Raw genomic sequence first — 23,631 nt, 5'->3', positions numbered from 1 at the left:
ATGATCGCAGGTATCAAAGGTGGGCTAATGATATGGATTGTTCAATGATCGCAGGTATCGGAGGTGGGCTAATGATATGGATCGTGCAATGATCGCAGGTATCGGAGGTGGGCTAATGATATGGATTGTGCAATGATCGCAGGTATCGGAGGTGGGCTAATGATATGGATTGTGCAATGATCGCAGGTATCGGAGGTGGGCTAATGATATGTACAGTGCAATGATCGCAGGTATCAGAGGTGGGTTAATGATATGGATAGTGCAATGATCCCAGGTATCGGAGGTGGGTTAATGATATGGATTGTGCAATGATCGCAGGTATCGGAGGTGGGCTAATGATATGTACAGTGCAATGATCGCAGGTATCAGAGGTGGGCTAATGATATGGATCGTGCAATGATCGCAGGTATCGGAGGTGGGCTAATGAAATGGATCGTGCAATGATCCCAGATATCGGAGGTGGGCTAATGATATGGATCGTGCAATGATCGCAGGTATCGGAGGTGGGTTAATGATATGGATCGTGCAATGATCGCAGGTATCCGAGGTGGGCTAATAATATGGATCGAGAAATGATCGCAGGTATCGGAGGTGGGCTAATGATATGTACAGTGCAATGATCGCAGGTATCAGAGGTGGGCTAATGATATGGATCGAGAAATGATCGCAGGTGGGCTAATGATATGGATTGTGCAATGATCGCAGGTATTGGAGGTGGGCAATGATATGGATCGAGAAATGATTGCAGGTATCGGAGGTGGGCTAATGATATGGATCGAGAAATGATCGCAGGTATCAGAGGTGCGCTAATGATATGGATCGAGAAATGATCGCAGGTATCGGAGGTGGGTTAATGATATGGATCGTGCAATGATCGCAGGTATCGGAGGTGGGCTAATAATATTGATCGAGAAATGATTGCAGGTATCGGAGGTGGGCTAATGATATGTACAGTGCAATGATCACAGGTATCAGAGGTGGGCTAATGATATGGATCGAGAAATGATCGCAGGTATCGGAGGTGGGCTAATGATATGGATTGTGCAATGATCGCAGGTATTGGAGGTGGGCAATGATATGGATCGAGAAATGATCGCAGGTATCGAAGGTGGGCTAATGATAAGGATCGAGAAATGATCGCAGGTATCAGAGGTGGGCTAATGATATGGATCGAGAAATGATCGCAGGTATCGGAGGTGGGCTAATGATATGTACAGTGCAATGATCGCAGGTATCGGAGGTGGGCTAATGATATGGATCGAGAAATGATCGCAGGTATCGGAGGTGGGCTAATGATATGGATCGAGAAATTATCGCAGGTATCGGAGGTGGGCTAATGATATGGATTGTGCAATGATCGCAGGTATCGGAGGTGGGCAATGATATGGATCGAAAAATGATCGCAGGTATCGGAGGTGGGCTAATTATATGGATTGAGAAATTATCGCAGGTTTTGGAGGTGGGCTAATGATATGGATCGAGAAATGATCGCAGGTATCGGAGGTGGGCTAATGATATGTACAGTGCAATGATCGCAGGTATCGGAGGCCGGCTAATGATATGGATCGAGAAATTATCGCAGGTATCGGAGGTGGGCTAATGATATGGATTGTGCAATGATCGCAGGTATCGGAGGTGGGCAATGATATGGATCGAGAAATGATCGCAGGTATCGGAGGTGGGCTAATGATATGGATCGTGCAATGATCGCAGGTATCGGAGGTGGGCTAATGATATGGATTATGCAATGATCGCAGGTATCGGAGGTGGGTTAATGATATGGATCGAGAAATGATCGCAGGTATCGGAGGTGGGCTAATTATATGTACAGTGCAATGATCGCAGGTATCGGAGGTGGGCTAATGATATGGATCGAGAAATGATCGCAGGTATCGGTGGTGGGCTAATGATATGGATCGAGAAATGATCGCAGGTATCGGAGGTGGGCTAATGATATGGATTGTGCAATGATCGCAGGTAACGGAGGTGGGCAATGATATGGATCGAAAAATGATCGCAGGTATCGGAGGTGGGCTAATGATATGGATCGAGAAATGATCGCAGGTATCGGATGTGGGCTAATGATATGGATCGAGAAATGATCGCAGGTAACGGAGGTGGGCTAATGATATGTACAGTGCAATGATCGCAGGTATCGGAGGCCGGCTAATGATATGGATCAAGAAATGATCGCAGGTATCGGAGGTGGGCTAATGATATGTACAGTGCAATGATCGCAGGTATCGGAGGTGGGCAATGATATGGATCGAGAAATGATCGCAGGTATCGCAGGTGGGCTAATGATATGGATCGAGAAATGATCGCAGATATCGGAGGTGGGCTAAAGATATGGACCGAGAAATGATCGCAGGTATCGGAGGTGGGCTAATGATATGGATCGTGCAATGATCGCAGGTATCGGAGTTGAGCTAATGATATGGATCGTGCAATGATCGCAGGTATCGGAGGTGGGCTAATGAATGTGGATCGAGAAATGATCGGAGGTGGGTTAATGATATGGACAGTGCAATGATCGCAGGTATCGGAGGTGGGCTAATGATATGGATTATGTAATGATCGCAGGTATCAGAGGTGGGATAATGATATGGATCGTGCTATGATCGCAGGTATCGGAGGTGGGCTAATGAATATGGATCGAGAAATGATCGCAGGTATCGGAGGTGGGTTAATGGTATGGATCGTGCAATGATCGCAGGTATCGGAGGTGGGCTAAGGATATGGATCGTGTAATGATCGCAGGTATCGGAGGTGGGCTAATCTGGATAGTGCAATGATCGCAGGTATCGGAGGTGGGCTAAGGATATGGATCGAGAAATGATCGCAGGTATCGGAGGTGGGTTAATGATATGGATAGTGCAATGATCGCAGGTATCGGAGGTGGGCTAATGATATGGATTATGTAATGATCGCAGGTATCGGAGGTGGGATAATGATATGTACAGTGCAATGATCGCAGGTATCGGAGGTGGGCTAATGATATGTATAGTGCAATGATCGCAAGTATCGGAGGTGGGCTAAGGATATGGATTGTGTAATGATCGCAGAGAAAGAGGTATTTAAACACAGGGGCTGTTCAAAGAAATGGGATCGAAAATGGACAAATGGAATGTATCAAGGGGTGATTTATGTGTTTCCGCATCGGAGGAACTGCGGACGGAAAAAGTGGCCAATGGTCTTGACTGGAATTAGGGTTCATGAGATAATGTACTCCACTTGTGTCGCTGTTTTCGATTGTTCTTGTATTACTGTCATTTTTGAATGCTATATGACCTCGCAATGTACCTCACTGCACTGTCACCACTGCCTAATAAGAAGAATAAATATTTTTTAGGTCGAGCGTAGCGATGGACCTCAAGTATACTTTAGTATACCTATATGCTTGAATATGTGGACACCAGACTGGGGCGCGCATTTTCCATCTCGGATTTGGCCTCGTGAGCGCGCGTTTGCTGCTGGCATGAGCTGTGAGCGTGTACGGCAGCGTCAGCAGCGTCTGTTCTCGCGCTCCTGCTTTCACTTTTGAGACGCGGGCGCGCACATGGTTTGTCTCCCTTCCAGCACCAACAGCCTGTCCGAGCGTGCACATGTTCTGCGAGACGGAAGTATACTTCAAAATGCGAGTCATGGAGGAAATGTATTGATGAGCTTACTTTCTGCATACGGGCGCATCGCGCACATTCACTTTCACCTCCCCCGTCGGCTCCACGGAGACAGCTAGTTTCCATATTTTCCGAGTAGTGGTAAATGAAAGTCACGTACGCAGGCGCACCAAGGACGTGAATTCAGGCCACGCTTTCGCCCTTCTGACAGGTTCGCATTTTCACAGTTTAGGAATGTGTCAGTGCCAAACTCATGAGCAATCCGATTCTTTTTAATTAAACACATTTCTAAGAACATTACCTCACAGGCGTGTTGACTGAATGGATATTTAGAAAGGTGCACTATTTGCCTTAAAGGCAATTGCAGGGTACGATCAAGGGTATGTTTTAACTATTGTGCCGGTTCTAATCCGGGCTTCAACGTTTGACCAAGATGTGTGATCCTGTGCAGGTAACTCATTCTGCCAATAGTGGATACTGAAAGGTCGAAATGGAGAGTCCTGAAATTTGTGAATACAATACCGTCAGTTATTTACAGCGCTTGGAAACAGCAGACCAGCGCTATAACACGCAGTAGAATAATTGTTTCCAGCTACCAGAAAGAGAGGAGCTTGTTGCAAACCCTTTAGAAATATATACAAAATTGTACCCACAATCGCCCTCTTTGCCTCAAAACCTGCAGAAGAGGGAAGCCCCAGATGTGCGGTTTCTTAAGGGATCAAAGGTAGGCGCGGTCTGGATCGGAACACCTTCACGCCACGCGCAGTCGATCACACGCCCCGTATTGTGTATAATATTCGTCCTGATTAAAGTGCGGGCGGATCTCCTTTCAGTGCAAAATATCACGCAAGCTGCCCAGACCTCTGCTTTCCCGCGCTGCTGTTTTCATGTGTGGCGCCAAAGAGCACACAGGGCAGTCGAGGGGGCTGTGTTCTCAAGGAAGAATATTGTCCAAAAGTGCCCCAATTGTTTGTTTTCACGCGTCCAGTGTTCATCTTTAATTGAACCCGAAAAATTGAGACAGTGAGACTGGCCGGCCTGGGGGCTAGAATGAAGCTGAATTGCTACATATTTGGTAATAATGAAGAGGTAATTGATCTAAGTGTTTAACACCTGTCGGCCAAGAGTTCCAATAAGGGCCACCTCAGCCTTTCATCTTTTCAAATCGGAACACTGAGCACCATTACTGCGTGTCAACCTGGCTCTTGCACATTCCAGGGCTTAGAATCGGTATAGCTCCTTCTTTAAACTATTTATTGGCAAAAAATCGAGTTATTCATGGCCACCGATGTTTGGGAAATTAAGTTGAGTGTTTTTGAAAATAATAAATACAAAAATTACTTATCCAGGCAATCTCCTAATTTGGTGTTGCACGAGTGAAAATAGGCAAATAAGCTAAAATGTAGGTAACTGACAACTGACCGAAAGAAAATCAATAAGTGTTTTTGATATGCTTTTTTTTTGCACTCCCTTTTACCTAACGTGACTTGACAAATACCCTTTTTTCGTTTATACACAAAAACAGATTTTGTGTGAATCTGAACTGAAGACAGAAAGTGTCGGTCCCACATTAGCATATCACCACTAACATGTATGGAACCGACTTGCAATGTTTGTTTTGCCCTTAAGATGGGCTCAGCCATACAAAAAATAAAAACACAAAAATTCACCATCTAGATTCATGAAACACGGTTTGGTGTAATTTCACTCTCTTAAGGGTGCACTTACAAATACGAAAACTCAGTTGGGGGGCACACAAGTTCAGGGCGAGGGCATTTTCTGGGTAGGCCATTTTCTTATAAAAAAAGGTGAATACCTCAAAACTCGCTACTTTTTGGTATTTACGTACCTCTTGCAGGACGTTTCCTCCAATTTAGACATGCTGTTCTGGCAAAAGTAAGTGCCTTTGCAGGGGGCAATAGATAAATAACCCTCTAATATATAATGCGTATAATATGATGGTGTATGGTCGCCATTATTTAAATTAGTTGCACTGAGGTGCATCGCATGCAAATATATCTCCTGAAAACCTAGGGTGAATTCAGCCCTCATGGTCCCACATGGACACCCCTGATCTATGCTCATCATGGCTCCGAAACCTGCGCTATTAAATGGGACGACCATAACGGTCTGATTCCTCTAAATTTTCATCTTAAAAATTAGTTCTGGTTTAACAACCAGGTGTCCTATGTTTTACAACAAATGTCTCATATTTGATTACGATTAGATCTAGGTTAGGAAACTTGAAAATGCTATTAGGGACGAATATATGATGATACAACGATTTCCGTTGCAACGCATGCCTTTACCACGCATGCGTTACAACGGAATTCGTTTAGCACGCATAAACCTTTCACCGACTATTTGCGTGGTGACGTCATACGTCGTTAAAAAAAACGGCATTTTTTTTGACCGATTTCTCTTAATCGACTCTGATGCCGACGTGACTTATGGTGAGTTGTTTTATTTGGGGGGGAGACCCCCCCAAGCCCCCTCTTTTTTTTTTTTTTTTACTTTTACCACATATGCCTTTACTACAAACATCGTAGTAAAGGCATGCGTGGTAAAGGCATTAGTTGTAACCACGCATGCGTTGTACTGCATGCGTGGTTAAAGATTTCGTGGAAACGGCTTCGTTGTAAAAGCCGTTTCCCATTAGGGACGGACCTGATTATATGCACATACATTAGCTTGTTCAAGTGCCATGATGACCGAACAGTCAAAATGATTTCAGTATTCCATAAAGCTATTATTCAAGTTTACTCTACTGTTGGCCACACCAGAGGCTAAACAACATTTCACTGAACACTCAAAAAAAACGCTCACATTTGCAATGCAACAGGTCTCGCAGTTGTGAGAGTTTGAGCTATTGGCATTGTAAATGGCAATGCCTTTTATTTTCGTGTTGGTTTTTAAAACATAAATAAAAGGCATTGTCATTTACAATGCCAATAGCTTAAACTCTTGCAAATGCGAGACCTATTGCATTGCAAATGCTTGTTTAAAATCGTAAACTCTACCATCTGTACAGACGCGAACACTCCTGTGGAGCAGGTATTCTGCTCTGTGTAAGGTGAGGTCACACCGCGCGTCAGAGGCTGGTTGAGGTCTGAATGTATATGCCTGACCCCCTCTGATGTTTTGTTTTCTCTGCAGTGACCCCTGACCGGAGCCCGGCCTGTGCCGAGCACCATGACCCCCGCTGCCCTGGCCGCCTGTCGGGTCCTGATGAGAGGGGCTTCCGGAAGCTTCGCCCGCCAGCCCCCGGTGATGCCCTCGGCGCTGTGCCCCTCCTCCATGAATAGGTGGGTTCCTGCCCCCCGGGCCGGTGGCGTATTGTGCCTAAAGTGATGCGCCGGCAGGTTTCCCTGCCAGGGACGGCAGAAGCCAGAGGGACCGGGGCTTCGAGGCAGGCGCAGCAGGGCCGGGTAGGCTGTAGGACTCCTGTGGGAACAGGGGTATTAGGGGAGACCCGCGGCTTCTGTGGGGCGCAGGCCCAGGGCTTTTGGGGGACCACAGACTTGGGGGGGATGCTGCGACATCTGTTGGGACCGAAGGTTTCTGTGGGGCGGGCCTTCGTGGGGACCAGAGGGGTCCGGGGCTGCTGGGACCTCTATTGCGACCCAAATGCTTCTCTGGGAGGGACCTTCTGGATTTCTTGATTGCTGTAGTGCTTTTTGTGGGAGTGGGGCCTTCTGGATTACTTTAGGGGTTGTTCGGAGTCTGGTCTTCTGGATTTCCATATGGGTTGTGTGAGGACTGGGATGGGGGGCGTCTGTACGTCAGTGATGGTTTGGGGGGCCTCGGATACCAGGCTCTTTTGGGGGGCGCTTGGAGTTGTGTGGGTAACGGGGACTTTCGGTCGTAGAACTTAAGACCCCTCTGTGGGCCCCTGAGCCTGGGCCCCTGTAACGCCCCCGAGGGCCTGCCATGGCTGGTCACTGGGGCGGGTGGATCCAGGGGCCTTCACACCCACCCGAGCACCGGAGGGAAAGATCCGCTAGAAATGACCTTTGGTCCCAGTAACCTTTGCCCTTTTCATTTCACACAGGAGAGCCATGACGTCGCAGAGGCAAACGGATCACCTGGAGCGGACGGCATCGACCTTCCGGCAGGAGGTGAGTGCGTAGGGCCCTGCCCCCGGGGGCCCCCTACCCATCCAGGACGTTATAAGTCCCGAGTCTCCGAGTGCAATCCTTTCACACCGACCCCTCTCGGAGTTAAACCTTCCCCCACCTCTGCGTGCACTTAGTTGTTTGTAAATGCCCCACCCATGGGCAGTGACTCCTCGGAGGGGCGTAGTGCCTAGAAAACTAAAGGAGCTGGTGCGCTCCTAGCGCCTACATTCTCGAGCGCTTGGGGGGGGGGGGGTGAGGGGGGGTACCCTGGCTCCATGCGTTCTGACCTCGGTGAGGGAGCCCCCGTGCCACGCTCTATCGCCCTCCCCCGAAGGCACCCCACACTTTGCTACACTTCTTGGGTGACCCTCCTAGCTTGCCGCTGGGTAGAGCGCAGCTGGGAGCGGTGCAGCAGGTGCAGTGGCACCGGTGTACAGGACTGCGAGTGGCTCTCTGCACCCGGGTCATTACTATCTTATAATTCCGTTACGGGGGAACGGGTGGAGCCTTGTGCTTTGCTCGCTTGCACGAGGGCTGACGGCACAGTGCGGCGCTTGACACCAGTGAGGCGCCAACCAAGGGTGAATTAAAGGTGCGCGTCTTTTATTCTTCATACATCTTCGAAATGGCAGAAGCTCATTAAAGACTGAACGGTTCAAAGAGCCGTGACAGAAGGAAGGTAGACATACACACACTCTTTCGTGTCTACCTTCCTTCTGTCCTCTCCACCCTCTCTCACACGTCCTTCTGTCACGGCTAGATGGGCTAAAAAGATATACCGTAGCGCAGTGGTTCCCAAACTTTTGACTCCTGAGGACCCCCACTGAATCACTACTGGAAGCCGGGGACCCCCAAGCAGTTTGTACAATATACATTAAAAAAATTAAAACAGTAATTCGCAAAAAATGCGCAAAACAGTACACACCAAGCAAATACTTAAATTACTAAAGCGTTTATTATTTTATATTGAAAACATATGCAAAAATCAAAACATTTCAATGGGACGGATGGTGCTGCATCTCGGCAACTAACTTTTAATGTCTGGTTTTATTTCGGAAAGATGAATCCTCATGTCTAATTCTACGTTTTCCAAACGATTTCTGTATTTATTTTTTAGATTCATAAGTTCTGAGAAAGCTTTTTCACATAAATATGTGGTGGGGAAAGGAAGTAAAACCTTAACCTCAATACAGAGATGTGGGCCTAAATCCATTGTTTCTTTGCTCCTCATGCCATTCCAGTTTAGACCTGGCAATATGCAAATCAGTCCTGACTGTGCGCCCAATGGGAACCGTCCAGCTCGAACTGCCAAGCCAGGTCCACCCTGGTCTGGAAACAAGCATCCTAGGACCGGTTTCGGGGTTTCGCCCTTCATAAGCCAGGATGAAAGCTTGACAACACATATAATTCACGCAAGGGCTTATGGAAAGTGGGCAAACGGACAACAGCGTGAAAACACTACTGCTGATCCCAGCTGCATCTATTTTTACCTGCCTGCCAAATAACGGTAAATGACAGTCTGTACATATGCCTTTCCCCCGCAGCAGCCATAGACCCAAAAGAAAACATAATTCAGCCCTGATGCGGTTTTTCTTGCTGTAGGTGAGAAGCCATGCCAGCAATGACGCACCTGCATCTTCTTGAGATCAGACGCTGATTTTGTGTAATGCAGCGTATTAAGTTATTTCAAGTGCATTTGTACACCCGTAGGTGAGCAAAATACAAGCAATACAGATTAGTAAACCGGATGACAGTTCTCCAGTCGTAACATGAGGGGGCATATTTACAATAAGTGGCGCATCCCTGCAAAACAGCAGGAATGCGCCACTTATTGTGCCGCCATGCCTACTCCAACATGGTTGCGCTGCATTTACAATGCGGCGCACCATGAGGCAAAAACAGCGCAGATGCGTCACGCATCTGTGCCGTAAAAGTGTCGCATTGCTGGAGTTGCGTTGCAAGCGCGACACAGCTCCAGCAAAGCTCTGGGGGCCCTATCTTGTTAATGCTGCGCCAATCCTTACGCCTGCTTCAAGCAGGCGCAGGGTTTTGACGCAGCAGGGGCACCAAAATGACTGAATGAAATCTTGTAGATTTCACTAAGCCACTTTGGGGGCATTACTGCGCCGGAACACCCCCCCCCCCTGCGCAGGAACGCCTCCTTCTTGCGCAGATCTTTAAACCGTGACGCATCTTCCAGATGCGTCACGTTGTAAATACCCCGCACCATGGCGCATCTTTTGCGCCGCAGCTGCGTCACAAAAGTGAGACAACGGCTGCGCAAAAGCGGCGCAAGAGGCTTGTAAATATGCCCCGAGGTACCTAATTCATTATGGCAGACAAAGCACTTGGCATTAGTGGCAGGCTTTTAGTTTCTCTCTATTCAAGGAGCAGCATTCATGTTTTTATTTCATGAGCTATGAATGACAATTATTCAGGAAAGGCAAATCTACCTCAGTGACTGAGTCACCAATAGCGTTCAAAATAAAAAATATGCGCGCAGCCCATTGAAGTCATGGATTCCATTTATTCGGTGATAGGGCGGGATGGAGCAGGAGTTAGATCAAAAAGACCCTTTTAAGTGTGTTTATTAAGACGCACTTCTAGAAATAGCAACTTGGATTTTTATAGCGTTGTTCACTTTCACTTTGATGAGGCTGATAACATAAAATGAAACACTTTTTTAATGTGTGCGTTCGCTTTAAACTTATGCATATGTCATCAAGGCAGGTTTGTGTATCCTGCGAGGGAACGTACTTTAGTTTATGAAGGGATGACAATCACGCTGTAACTGCTTTGGGTAAATATGGTTTTCAGAATGGGGCATACACACAAAGATTGTATAATGTGCCATGAATAAACCGTGTTAAAATTCAATAATTTGGACTATACTTCTCGAGTGCAGCTACACTTTCCATGAAACCAACCCTGGCGGCAGAAATGAACCTCACATATAACAAGCCGATCGCTCATCATCACATGTTTAGAATCGAATATATAACAAGGCTGCTGCTAATTCCCCTTGTGTAGCCGTAAAACACTCATGTGTTTATCTTTGATTTCCAGGGTGCCCTCCTGCCGGCCGAGGTGCCTAATGCTGCTCTGACTTGTACTCTGCATTCAATGCAGAAAGTGGAGAGGGGACTTTGCGCTGCAAAACGCCCGGGTTCTAGTATAAACACAAGGGGACACGCACTGCTGTGTGAGCGCGACTGAAAGGCAGGCAGGCTGAATCAAACAATAAATTAAGGCTAATCATCCTTCAGCTTGCGCCTAAAGCTGAAGATTTTTTTGTGCTCTTGCTGCGTCGGAGCTGTCATTCACAGCTCTTGTGCGTTTTGTTTTTCTATGACGGAAGGCACTCGAGTCCTGCGGACCCCCTGGGAATGTGTCACGGACCCCTGGGGGTCCGCGGACCACAGTTTGGGAAACGCTGCCGTAGCGCATATTTTATGCGTTCCAAGATGGCCGCACCTTTCGCTGAGGCATACATGCGATTCCGATACCCATCTGAGTAACACTGCTAGGCGTGTCGTAATGATGTGTATAAGTAGCTGCTATATATATATATATAGTCTGGACTCCAGGGGTAATCCAGTTGTGTGATAAGTGAAAGAGTAGTGGGTAATTCTGGGTTGATCACTAACTAGAAAGGCCTAAATAAGCGATGTTGTCTTCACCTGTGTCTAGCGCTAACCACCCCCCCCCCGCTCCCCTCCCCCACCTGTACTTGTTCCTCCCCTCCCCTTCCGTCCATTCATGTCTCTTCGACGGCCTCATGGATCACTATAACTTATGAGACCTCGCGACGCAACCTATAACTGTTTGTTTTTACTCTCTCCAGGTGCCTTTCTTCCAGAAGGTAGACGCCTTTTCACCTCTTTCACTTACCACACAATTAGATTATTCTTGGAGTCCAGACTACAGGGGAAGGGACTCTTTTGCAGTACCGAGTGATGGCCATCGCCAATGAGCAGTAGATGTATCTTGGGTCCTGATGAAATGCCTAGATCCTTTTGGACCGTAAATGGCAAGAAACATGTCGACCATCCACACACCAGACACAATTCTTTTGACCGAAGCGGGTATAATTTCCCGCCCATGAGTCCTCAACTCACTAGTCGATTTATTTTAATACATGGCACAAGAACCCAGTGAATAAAATTACCTTTGGAGCCTCTTGTACCTATTTTTTAGATCACATTCACTTCATTCCACTTCTACTCACGTCACATAAGCCCCCTCATAACACCTATAGCTTCACTACGGCAACCAGAGAAGAACTCCGGCAAAGGGCCCCCTCGTGGGGCCCGTTGGACATTGCAGCCCAGCCCACCGAGGGGCTGCCCGGTGATGAAGATTGACACCCCACGGGGTGTGCGAGGGCCCTTGCTCCTTGTTGGAGCTATCCCAGTGCTATTACGCACTCTCTCTCTAGCGCCTGGTTTACACACTCTCCCCTTCTCCCTCCTCTCTTCTTCTCCTCCCCATAGGACCAGCACACTCCTTTGTTTTGTATAATTGGCTGGGGCCTGCACGCTGGACCTTCTATAGCCCCTGTCCCTCCTCGTGAGATTCATTCCTTCTAGTAATGCGCGTCTCTCACATAGAGGGTTGTACAAGTCATTGGTTCCCTCCATTGCAATGACCTTGAGGTGTGAGGCTCCAGAGAGCTCCCAGCCCGGGTGTGTGTGTGTGTTTTTGTGTCTGAAGGGTCATCCAGCCCACTTGAAAAGATGCAGTACTTCCTGACACTGTAGGGACTGATGGGATCTTCTGCGTCTGTTCAGGTTTTATGGATAAGGACCTAATTTAAACGGAGCTTCACTGCCTAGCTCTGATTGTGAGGGACATCCATTTCGTCTTGTATGGAGCAGAGAAAGCGGGCTCTTGCCAGTCACATGTTCAGGCAGGGCTAGGCTCTAGCTCATGCTGCTGTCCCATCTTATGTCTTTACAGCAGTGTTTTCTTCTTTCTCCACAGATTATTTCCCCGGCCAGAGTCTGTGGGGTGAGTGCGGAGTCCGAGACCGTGAAGAGCATTCGTCTGGCCGTCGCCAACAAGGATTTCACCTTCAAGGCTGGGCAGTGGTAAGATGGCTGGGAACTGTATTGAGGAGGACATTGCAGACAGATATGGGTGTATACCTTCCCAGCAGATGCTCGTATTCAAGGCTGTTTGATGCCTGCACTGGGAAAGGTGGTGTAAGATTTCAACATACTGGCACCAGATGGAATGAGGTTCCATCTTTCCCACACTCTGTCTGTCTGCAGGCTGTTGTTATCCAGAACCTCTAAGTGTCCCCTGGACCCCATGGGAGGATGAATTCGATTTAAAATGCAACCTGTCACTCTATAAACAATCCAATGTCCTCCAAGGGATCCTCATTAATGCTCCAAAACAGTGAATTGTCCAGCACACTTGTGGGACCCCGGAGAAATGAAACCTATATATCATTTTTGATAAAAGTTTGTCAAATGTGTGGCTGTAGATGTATATACTATGCATACTCGTTCGACTTAGACGTTTGCAGGTAGTTTTTCGAGTCACGGAGTGCACAGTGAGTTCTCCCTTAGTGTACAATGTACACGAGCAACGGCTCCTAGTTAGATTGTCTTTATTCTTACATTGAGTTCGACATTCTCTGAGGGAGATCTGAGTTTTCAGAGTGTTTCATACATTTTTTCGAGCCCCATGGACACACTTGACACTGACTATTCAGAAAACAAGTCCACGTATGTGGACTTCCATGGTGTTTCTTCAGTGGACACCCTCTGAAGGCCGATGAGCAGTCCTCCTGCCCCTCAACCCCATGTCCCCACTTCCTTTGGAGGGACCGTGTGCCCCCCCATTGATTTTCGATGCGTAAGGAAGCGGCTTTGGTGGCATTGCAAAATGCACCAACAGTTGTCCTGTGAAAGCCCCCAACATCTTCGGCAAAGTGGATCCCTTCGGTGTGACGTAGGTGAACAGGCTGGTCCTTCCGGAATTGCCTCAACAAAGGCCACATCCAGTCCTGACTCAGTCTCCTCGAAACCCTCCGAGCACGAAAAGAAAGAGGACATCAAGCCTGCACTGAAGAACAGCAATCCACAAACGAAGCCCATGCCCAGGATAGTAAGTTTGTCACTTTACTTCAAACCCTCACCCCAGAGTTCTCATGCCAAGTCAACGCACCGCTCAAGCGGGAGTCTGCATCAAGCCCCAAGTACAGACATAAGAGTCTGCTGCCTTACGGGCCTCCACTGCCCTCGGGTACCAGTCTGCGCCAAGAGGATTCAGAATTGAAGAAAGATCCACCCAGGGCGTTGACCCTCACCAGCTGTCAAGCCCCCAAGGGTTCCAAAGAGCCTCACCTGCATCTGAAGCTGGTGCCAAAGGCACCACAGAAGTCTGCCCACCATCCCTCTTCAACTCCAAAGGCCCCGTCGACGTTGAAAGCATTGCTGGCCGCTGGATCCAAGAAATCCTGCAGAGATTCCAAGAGCAGCTCAATAACGTCGGGCATAAACGCCTCTTCATCCATCCCATCACCAGGAAAATCTCTGCAAAAACACCTCCACTGAAGTCAACCGAGACTCTGCCTCACAAATGGAGGCTTGCCTTCGAGGAAGAATTAATCTCTGAGGCCTCCTCAGAACCGGCACTGAAGAGACATTGAGACCTGGACACTAACCCACACACTGTGTTCTACCTCCGCCTCTAGCACCCACCTGCTCCACCCCTGCCACTACCTCCACCCCTCAACTGCCATGCTCACATATATACACCACCCCCTCTGCCTCCACTAACATATATACACCACCCCCTCTGCCTCCACTAGTGTAACTCAAGGGATCCCGTGCACATTTTTCCGATCCAGGCAGTCCCACCAACTCTACTGATCCTTATGACCTGCCCTTGGATCTGGGGCACACAAACGACCACTTTGACGACCCAGAACTCGACACTATCCTGTAAGAGCACCCGCGCCCGACGTTACCACGGCCTACCCTGAGGTCATGCAGTGGACTGCCACCTTCCACAAAGAGGACATGCATGTCAACGAGGAAGAAGACTTCCTTGTAGGGATGCTCTCAACTCAGAGTGGTTGGTGCAGTTCCTCCAGATGCGGAAGGGCATGCTTAGATCCACCCGACCTTGAAGGAGCCCATGAAGGTGAGGGTAGTAACACCCATGGTGGAGAAGAAGTTCGACCCTGTTTACATCAAGGGCCAGGTCCCCTGATTCCCTAGTGGTTCATACTGCCAGCAAAAGGACCTCTGTTCAAGCTGCAGGTGAAGTCCCATCACCTGAGAAGGAGAACAAAAAAGACAGATGCAGTGGGCAAGAGGGTGGCGGTAAGGGCAGTTACCCATTTGCGTATAGATAAGTCTGCCAGGCATCTCTCCCTCTACGACAGGTCCCAGTGGGAAGAGATACAAGAGCCTGTAAAGTACCTTCCTTAGGAATTTAGGAAGAAGGGTAGAGGAATTGGTGTCCAAGGGCAAGCCCATCTTGAACAGCAGTATTTGTTGTGCCCTCAATGCCGCACGTTGTGGCATTAATACTGGCTTTCGTCTCGGATGTCATGCCTGGCTCCGAAACTCGCCTTTTAATCTGAGGGTACAGCAGCACATCCTCAACCTCCCATTCGATGAGGAACGCCTCTACGGGTCTCAGGTTGTTAACATGCTGGAGAAAATCACGAAGGACACTGAGGATGCAAAATCTGTAGGTGCCCTACAAACTTCAGCTGCCAGGGGCTGCTTTAGGGAACAACCACTCAGGGGAGTAGCCATGCCGACTTTCCCCGATCAGCCACAGTCTTACCAAAGACTGAAGCAGCCCTCTCACCGGCAGCCCGGAGGGGTCCCACAAAGGGTGCCTACAGAGGTAACAATGAAGGCAAGGATAGGGGTGGCTCCTGTAAAGGGGATTCCATCTCCAGTCAGTGATTTGCCCGCTTCCTTCTGATTGCACATCACTTGTCAGGGGAGATAAAAGATTTCCCCTCATACTGTCAGGAAAGCACATCATATTAGTGGGTTTTAGTGGCGATTCACCACAGCTATTCCCTACCCCTCACAACATCCCACTCCGCGCACACATCCTCTGCAGAGAAATGTGTACTTCCTAGAGGAAGAGGTGCAAGTGCTCCATCTGAAAGGGGCATCAGAGAGAGCTCCTTTTTGATGCATATGTGTTCCTGAGGAGGAAATTAGGAGCGTCAATGTGTTGAGTAATGGTAAAACTGTGTTATTGGCACCAAGATACCCCTAGACTTGAATGTGTGTTGCACATAGGGTGACCAACTGTCATGGGTGCAAATTCAGGACGGTGAGTGTAAAAATTCAGGACAAAGGGTCAAAATTCATGACAAAAATTCAGGACAAGGGGTCAAAATTCAGGACAAAATTTCGGGACAAAAGGTAGGTTTTACAGACACATCAAAGGAGGTTGCGCATAGTATATAAGTAATCCCATTTATATCCTAACATATTCATACATTTGCAAACCTATCCATTGTGTATCCTTCCAGACATTTCACTCATCCATTCACCCACCTTTTCACCCTATCCATCCGTACACTAATCCATCCACTCTTCCATCCAGCCATTTATCCTTTCACCCATCCAGCTATCCTTTCATTTACTCATCCAGGCACTCATCCTTCCACCCATTCACCTTTTCAGCTATCCACCCATCCTCCCTTTCTCTCTCTCCATGGAGCCTTTCACTTAGGCATCCATCCTTCCATCCATCCACCCATCCTTCTACTCATCTACTCATGAATCCATCCATTGACCCTATCACTCATCCATCCACGCATTCACTCACGGATCATCCACCCTTTCACTCATCTATCCATCCTTTCGCTAATTATCCATCTATTCACCCTTTCAATCATCCATTCAGCAATCCATCCAGTCATCCTTTCACTTACTCACTCGCCCACGTTTTCAAATTAATTATGAGCTGAGCCTTTGTCTGCAGAGTTCCAGACAGAAGAGGCCCATCAAGAATGTCACCCTCCCTGTAGTTCCTAAAGCAAGGGGTGGGGTGGGGGGAGCGTTCACTATGCCCCTGCACATAGGCAATATGAAAAAGTGGAAGTCATGAGTCATGCATCATGCACAGTGCTAGGACGTGAGGTGACTGTGACATGGTGTTGTTTCCAAGGCTTTAAGCGGGATGAAAAAAGGGGGAGGGTCTCTCAAAAGGGGGTGTTCGATGTAATTAAGAGCGGGGCTTAAAACATCAAAGCTAAAAAAATCTGTGTTTAGCATAGTGTGCCGCCAGACTGGTATTTTGCCTCTTCTGTCATTGTATCCAGATAAATAACAAGTAATGTTACGCCTACAACAAGCCAGAACTATTGGCTTTGTCAATGGCTGTTAGATGCATAAAATAAAAATGCTGCAACCATGGCTTTGTTGAAAATAATATTTAAACTGTACTTTTCTAAAATGATGAGACTGAAAGCATTCTAGCCCGAACCTCTTTATTTCAACTTGTTTCACCAGCTTCTTTGAATGAACTGGATTCTGTAGCAGCATTTGCTTGTTTGCACATTCCTATCATCTAACAAAATACGCAGCCCTAGACCAAGGCAGGAGGAGGCCCACCATGTAGTAACACTTCAGACGGGCCCATTGTCACTCTGTATGTGGCCATCATCAGCCCAGACAGAATGACAATGGGCGGGTGGGGCTGCTCTTATGCTCAAGGAGGAGCTCGAGGCGCCCCATCAGGGAGCATAGGCCTCTCACAGGGGAGCAGCTCTGTTCCCTGTGATGGCCAAATTTACGGACAAAAGGCGTCCGTAAAAAGGATCCTCACGGACAACGGACGTGAGGTCCAAATTACGGACTGTCTGTGAAATTACGGATGGTTGGTCACCCTAGTTGCACAAACACACATTAGGTTGGGTTATGTAAATACTTGCAGTGTAACAGTAGTTCAGTGTGAATTGACAGAGCGCAGTCACAAGTGTGTGTTGGGTGCTTCAGGCTGGAAGATGCGGAAGCCATTGATGTCCATGTGTTTGGGGAAGGGTGTGGTGCTCTGAGCTGCAGGCATCTCCCACTAACATTTTTGTCTCTACCGAACATGAGTGGGGAGTTGATTATGGCTGGAAGGAGGAAGTGTGAGCGCGTAAAGCTGCATGTGATGGCGAGTTCTGAGTGATGTGTGTGTTGCACATGTGGCTTTCCTTGTTAGAAGGATTCTGGGCTGAGCTCTTCTTGTAGCAGTGGGGTGCACATAATACATGCTGGGATGTGTTTGTGTTGGCAGGCATGTCTACAGTCCATGGTGCCGGATTCACCTCGTCTTTGGTGGAGAGCTGTTGATGTAAGCAGCAGGGACCACTCATTGCAGGCCAGGGATAGTTCCAAAACTTTATTCGACAGTTAAGTCATAAAAGCATCACAAAACATGCATTTGCAATATAAAATCTTTTAAAATACATTAGAATAAATATTTAAAAAGTTTAAGAAATAATTAAACTCCACAAGACTAATGTTGAATGTTCCTTAAAATAGGGGATAGAAAAGATATTTACACTAAGTGTTGACAGCATGTTGTTTACCTTTAATCCTTTACTCATCACAGAGTCAGCCCCATCGTCGTGTATTTCACATCAACCCATACTACTAACAATTTACTTCCAATCGAATTACCCAAGCCCATTTTAGATACTTCGCCATGGCAATAGCAATTGGGACGCTGGGATCAGTACTTAATATTCTCAACGCCTCATCATGTTTTCGGGAGCCAATTAATCGACATATTGGTTTTACCCATTCATCCCGCGGTGCTGTATATAAGGGACAGAAAAACAGAAAGTGACTTATGGATTCTTTTTTGTCCCTACATTTAGGGCATTTGTCATCATTCTTCTCTTCCCACCATGCGGTGAAAGACCTTATGGGGAGGGTGCCTGCCCTAAATTGAAAATAAAGTTTACGATCTAATGGTTTCTCAATAGCTTCCCAATATGGTTCCAATACTGGGTACTCCTTGAATTCTAGAAATCGCTCTGTCAGATGAGATGAGGAACTCGTGGCATATTTCTCTGAGTTGACCATATTCCAATATATCATCTTCATTTCCTTCTTGTATGGGAATACAGCATTTGTTGCATCATCCCACAGTTCAGTCAAACCCATTCTTCCTAACAAAGATCTAATTGCTTTCAGCCAGCTAATTTTATAAAAGCAATCCTTCTCTATGATTTCCGTAAAACTCCGAGCATAGTGATGCAATTCTTCGGTGGTCCATAATCTGCGCCAATATAATATTGGACGCAGAGTGGCCAGATCTTGCACTGCTCTTTTACCAAGATCCAAAAACAGAGGAATTAAGGGGCTACTTTGGGGGACATAGGTAGCTTTTCTTAGAAATTCATTTTCTAGTGATGTCAGGTGCTTTAAATTTGCAAACCCCCATAGTTCGGCCCCATAGAGTACAGAGCTTAAGACTTTCATCCCATAGATCTCGAGTAGTGGTCTGATAGGCTTAGTAAGGGAAGATATAAATCTTTTAAGAAGAATGCCCGCTTGTTGTTTATGCCTTTAATATAGTCATATCTAGCTGGCTATTCCAGCACATATCACTCTGCAAGTTGACCCCATGATCAGTAAAGGTGTCAACCTGTTCTAGGGAGCAATTATCCATATATATATGTTTCCCTTGAAACGCTTAGTTGATTTAGGGCATTTGGGTTCAGTAAGGACCATAAATTCTGTTTTAGCGGTGTTTATTTCGAGCCCGCGCAGCCGGCAGAAATCCGTAAAGCGCTGAAGTGCCCGTTGAAGGCCGCTTGGCGTCTTTGACAATATCAGAGTGTCGTCCGCGAACATAAGGATCGGGACGCGCTCTCCAGCCATAACTGGGGCATCAGTAGGAACCAGGGAAAGGTAACCTGCCACCCGTTCACGAAGAGTGAGAACAGGGTAGGCGCCAAAATGCAACCCTGCCTCACTCCCCGCTCGACAGGGAAGGTTTCCGTTACTTCACCCTGTTTACCCCATCTGACTCTAGCAGAGGTGCCCTTGTGTAGGCGTACAACCAAGGTCAGCAGTTCCGGGGCCATTCCTAGATCCTCCAGCACTTGCCAGAGTTTTCTTCGCGGAACAAGATCGAACGCCACCCTAAGGTCGACGAATACCGCATATAATACCCCTTTTTCCAGGACAACTGTTCGCCAATATAGGACAACAAATGGAAAGACCTGGTCTATCGTACTGGTCCTGGGGCGGAAGCCGGCCTGTAATGGACTCAGGATACCCCCCTTGTCCATCCAGTCCTGGATCTTTCCCAGAACCAGACGACCCATTATTTTTTGTATGGAATTAATCAGGCTAATAGGCCTGTGGTTGGCCGCTAGGGACTTATCCCCTTTTTTATAGACAGGGACAATGTCCGCTCCCATCCATGAATGGGGAACAGCCATCCCCTGGGCAATGGCATTGGATAGATAGGCGATGTATAATCGCCACCTCGCCTTATCACTTAGGTATAGATCCGCGGGTATACAGTCCATCCCTGGGGCACGCCTCTCTGTTGCAGAGTTCAGGGCTCTATCCACATCCCCTAAACTAAAAACAATACCTTCATAAAGTTTAAAATCAAAAACCGCATTACTTGGATTACATTCTGTGTTTGCATACTGGGGCTTAAAATACTCAATCCAAGAGTTTTTGGGGACATTATTTTGCGGGCTATTTGCACACCCACCTCCTTCCCATTTATAGGTATCCCAAAATAGTTTCTGGTTTTTGGACTGACACGCTCCTTTAAGATCCTGCCGCATTTGATCTTCCCATTGTCTTTTTGCCCGACAGATGATGTTTCTATAGTCACATCGGGCCACTTTTATTATCACAGGATTCCTAGTTTTTAGTGCTAGGCCCAGCTCAGCCCTAGCTTCCCTACATAATTTGTTGTACCACCTCTCCGGTTTTTTCCTTACTTTTACTATGGCAGTACAAGGCTTACAAAAGTGGATTTTGAGATTTGAAAAGAGGTCAGCATGGTCTTCTCCAAATGGCCTATACTCCGTCTCATTATCACTTGGCCCTATTTTGCCAAGCACTGGTGTGGTAGTGTTTCTGGTTGGTTGATCACTGTACACCACTTTAGGTGACGCTCATCATTTGCCAAGATGGTTTCCGGGACTAATAGGTCTTCAGACATATCTACCATTCCCTCTTGTCCTAATCTAAATAGTGCTGTCAGAGGGTTGTGGTCACTCTCTGCATGGGTCTTCGCCTCCATATCCACAAGAGAGTGCCAAAGCTTCAGGTGAACCAGCAGATAATCAATTTTGCTTGACCTTCTTCCATTATCATAAGTCTTTTCCCCCTTCCTGTCTGAAGGTGTCCGGCCATTTGCGGCTCTCAGTTGATTACCTAGGCAAAACCCATTCATATGCAATGCAGCCTCCGTCCATTTAATTACTTGGCTAGCCTCAAGTTGGGGTACTCCCCATCTAAAATCTTCATCTTCTGACAGGTTTAGATCTTCCAGTCCCAGGAGTTCGAAGGTTGTATTAAAATCACCCGCAATTAGCGGCAGTACACCATCTGGAAAAGATTCAATCAATGATTCTAGCACCGTTAACACCTCCGATTTGTTTCCACCGGGTACGCCTCTAGCATAAACATTAATAATGTCAATTTTTAGGCTACCCGGGAAACTATGGAAAGGTAATTGTGCCGTCAAGGGTTTTTGTTAAACTGTAAAATTTCAAACTTATATCTTATTTTGTGGTCCTATGCATTTGACACACTGATGCACAATTTGTGTCAGACAAGGTTGTTTAGACAAATAGAACTAATACCAGACGGTAATAAAGAAGAGAGAGCAATAGCAGGGTGTATGGAAAAGTTCTGTTTGTTTTTAATTATTCACAAAACAAGAATTAAATATACATGGGTATACCATTTGTTGCAAAAGCTACAATAGGAAAAATATTAATAAAACAACCTATTTGCAGCAATTGTTGTAGCTTATCCACCTATTTACAAATTATATCATTAAAAGCGGTGGAACAAGCGCAGTCTACGTTTCGGTCTCTAGACTTGCGTTATGGAGACCATCCTCAGGACAAACAAATCAAATCATGAATACCCTGTGTATTTAAGCAATTAGCAGGCCCTCGGTCACTTTTGGATGAAATTCATTTAAAACGGCGGTCCTGGCTAAACAAAGGTCGAAGGTGATCCTCACAGTTCAACAGGCAGCAGCGATCCGGCAGAGAGGGAAACTAAGCCTAACTGAAAAATTATCACAGTGCCTGACTGGGAGCAATTGGGTATTACAGCTTAAATTCTGTTTAACCAGATTACCATGCCTCCCATTGGTCGTCCCTTTTGCCCTCTTACCGCAGGAACATACAAATTCAAGTAACCTGGTCTAAATACCGGTTCAACGGGCCAGGTCTCTTGGAAGAGGCAAATATCAAATTTATCAATGAAACTTAACCAGCATGGAGACACTAGCTTGGGACCCATACCCGCCAAGTTCCACGATATTAACGATGTCAGGCTAGCTTTGGAGCGAGGCCCTCTATCTATTACATTCCATACTACAGTGGGACTAGAGTGCAGCAACACATTAGGGTCGATGAGAGGTGGGGGTCTTATACTGTAAGCAGTTATCTGAGGAAGGAGCTTGCCCCCGTCCTTTAGGTTAGTAACAGTACCATTGTTGACCTTATACCTCTTTCCACCTGCCACTGAGCTTACATTTACTTTCAATTGTCCCTCGCTTCCAGCTGCATATTCATTGAGCGATCTTATTATGCTCATATTATAACTCCCCTCCTGTGTTTGTTGTGAATCACAATTCTCTAGTCCCGATAAGACTGAAAACCTGTTATATAGCCTTAAGCCCCGCGCAGCCGGATGACTACCTGCCTCCTTCCATAAGAAGGGTTCTCTACGTGGATCCTGTACTGGCACATAAAAATAAGTCAGTGGAAGTGTTTGAATCCGGGACCTTAGGTCTACTTGCGGCCAATTGCAAATATATTCAACACATCTCCTGTCCCTAAAATTAATGACAGCGCAATCGCCCCCAACTATCTTTAAACTTCTGCCCACTCAGTTTACCCTTCTAACAAGTAGAATCTCCGCATGTATATGGGTTGGCAAAGGCCGATTTGCATTGAGCCAGAAAATACACTTATTTTTTAATTCCATATGTGACTCCCTCTTTCCCTGCTCTAATGGTGGAACCCCCGCTAGTATTACCACATAAGGGGCAGACTCAGGAGGGAGTTCTACGGATAGCAGATTAGGTACTACATAGTCTGGGGAGTTTCTAAGCAATGGGCGAGGATGCACTACTGATTTGCTAGTCTCCACTTTTTTGTCCCTAGCTATCTCAACAGGTTGAGTAACCCCTTCAGTGTTAGATACAGTGATTGTAGCGCTGGGGCTTCGGGTGTTTTTACTATCGAGCTATTACTGCCTCTTGGCAAAACATTGAGAGTTACACCCCCAGTAGTTTGTCCTGCCAAGTTTGGCTGTGTGTAGAGTGAGCCACTCCCCCGCCTCCCCATCATCTTCTGGGCTGATGCCATAGAAAGTTCCAATTCAGAAAAAGGGGGCGGTGATGAACAGAGTGTCTGAATTAAGCAGACCACTCTTACCCAGTCCAAAGATCAGGGCTTGATCCATCACCGTTCTTTATCTCACTGCACCATCCCAGCTCAGAACCTGGCTATATGCAAATCAGTCTGTCCCTGGCCCAGTGCATCATGGGAACAGGGCAGACTAAACTACCAAGCCAATTCTTCACCAGAAAGGAGACCAGCTACCGGGGACCGGTTTCTGGCATTTCAGCCTTCTTCGGCCCGGCTTGCTTGAATCCTGATGGTGCAGTGAGAAAGGGACTCATGT

General features: G+C 47.1%; 1 protein-coding gene across 3 annotated transcripts in view; it reads left to right on the top strand.

Moving 5' to 3' along the window:
- Window positions 1-23,631, top strand: part of OXNAD1 (oxidoreductase NAD binding domain containing 1) — a 103,622-nt gene that overhangs the window by 47,128 nt on the left and 32,863 nt on the right. For all 3 annotated transcript variants that reach the window (XM_086942186.1, XM_086942187.1, XM_086942188.1), the window contains exons 2-4: window positions 6,777-6,925; window positions 7,672-7,738; window positions 12,722-12,828. In XM_086942186.1, coding sequence (XP_086798312.1) covers window positions 6,813-6,925; window positions 7,672-7,738; window positions 12,722-12,828 — 287 coding nt within the window. In that variant the 5' untranslated portion in view covers window positions 6,777-6,812. The remainder of the gene's footprint in view (window positions 1-6,776; window positions 6,926-7,671; window positions 7,739-12,721; window positions 12,829-23,631) is intronic.

Source organism: Lissotriton vulgaris, chromosome 10, assembly GCF_964263255.1.
Source record: "Lissotriton vulgaris chromosome 10, aLisVul1.2, whole genome shotgun sequence".
Classification (NCBI taxonomy): Eukaryota; Metazoa; Chordata; class Amphibia; order Caudata; family Salamandridae; genus Lissotriton; species Lissotriton vulgaris.
This window is presented reverse-complemented; position numbering and strand designations above follow the sequence as displayed.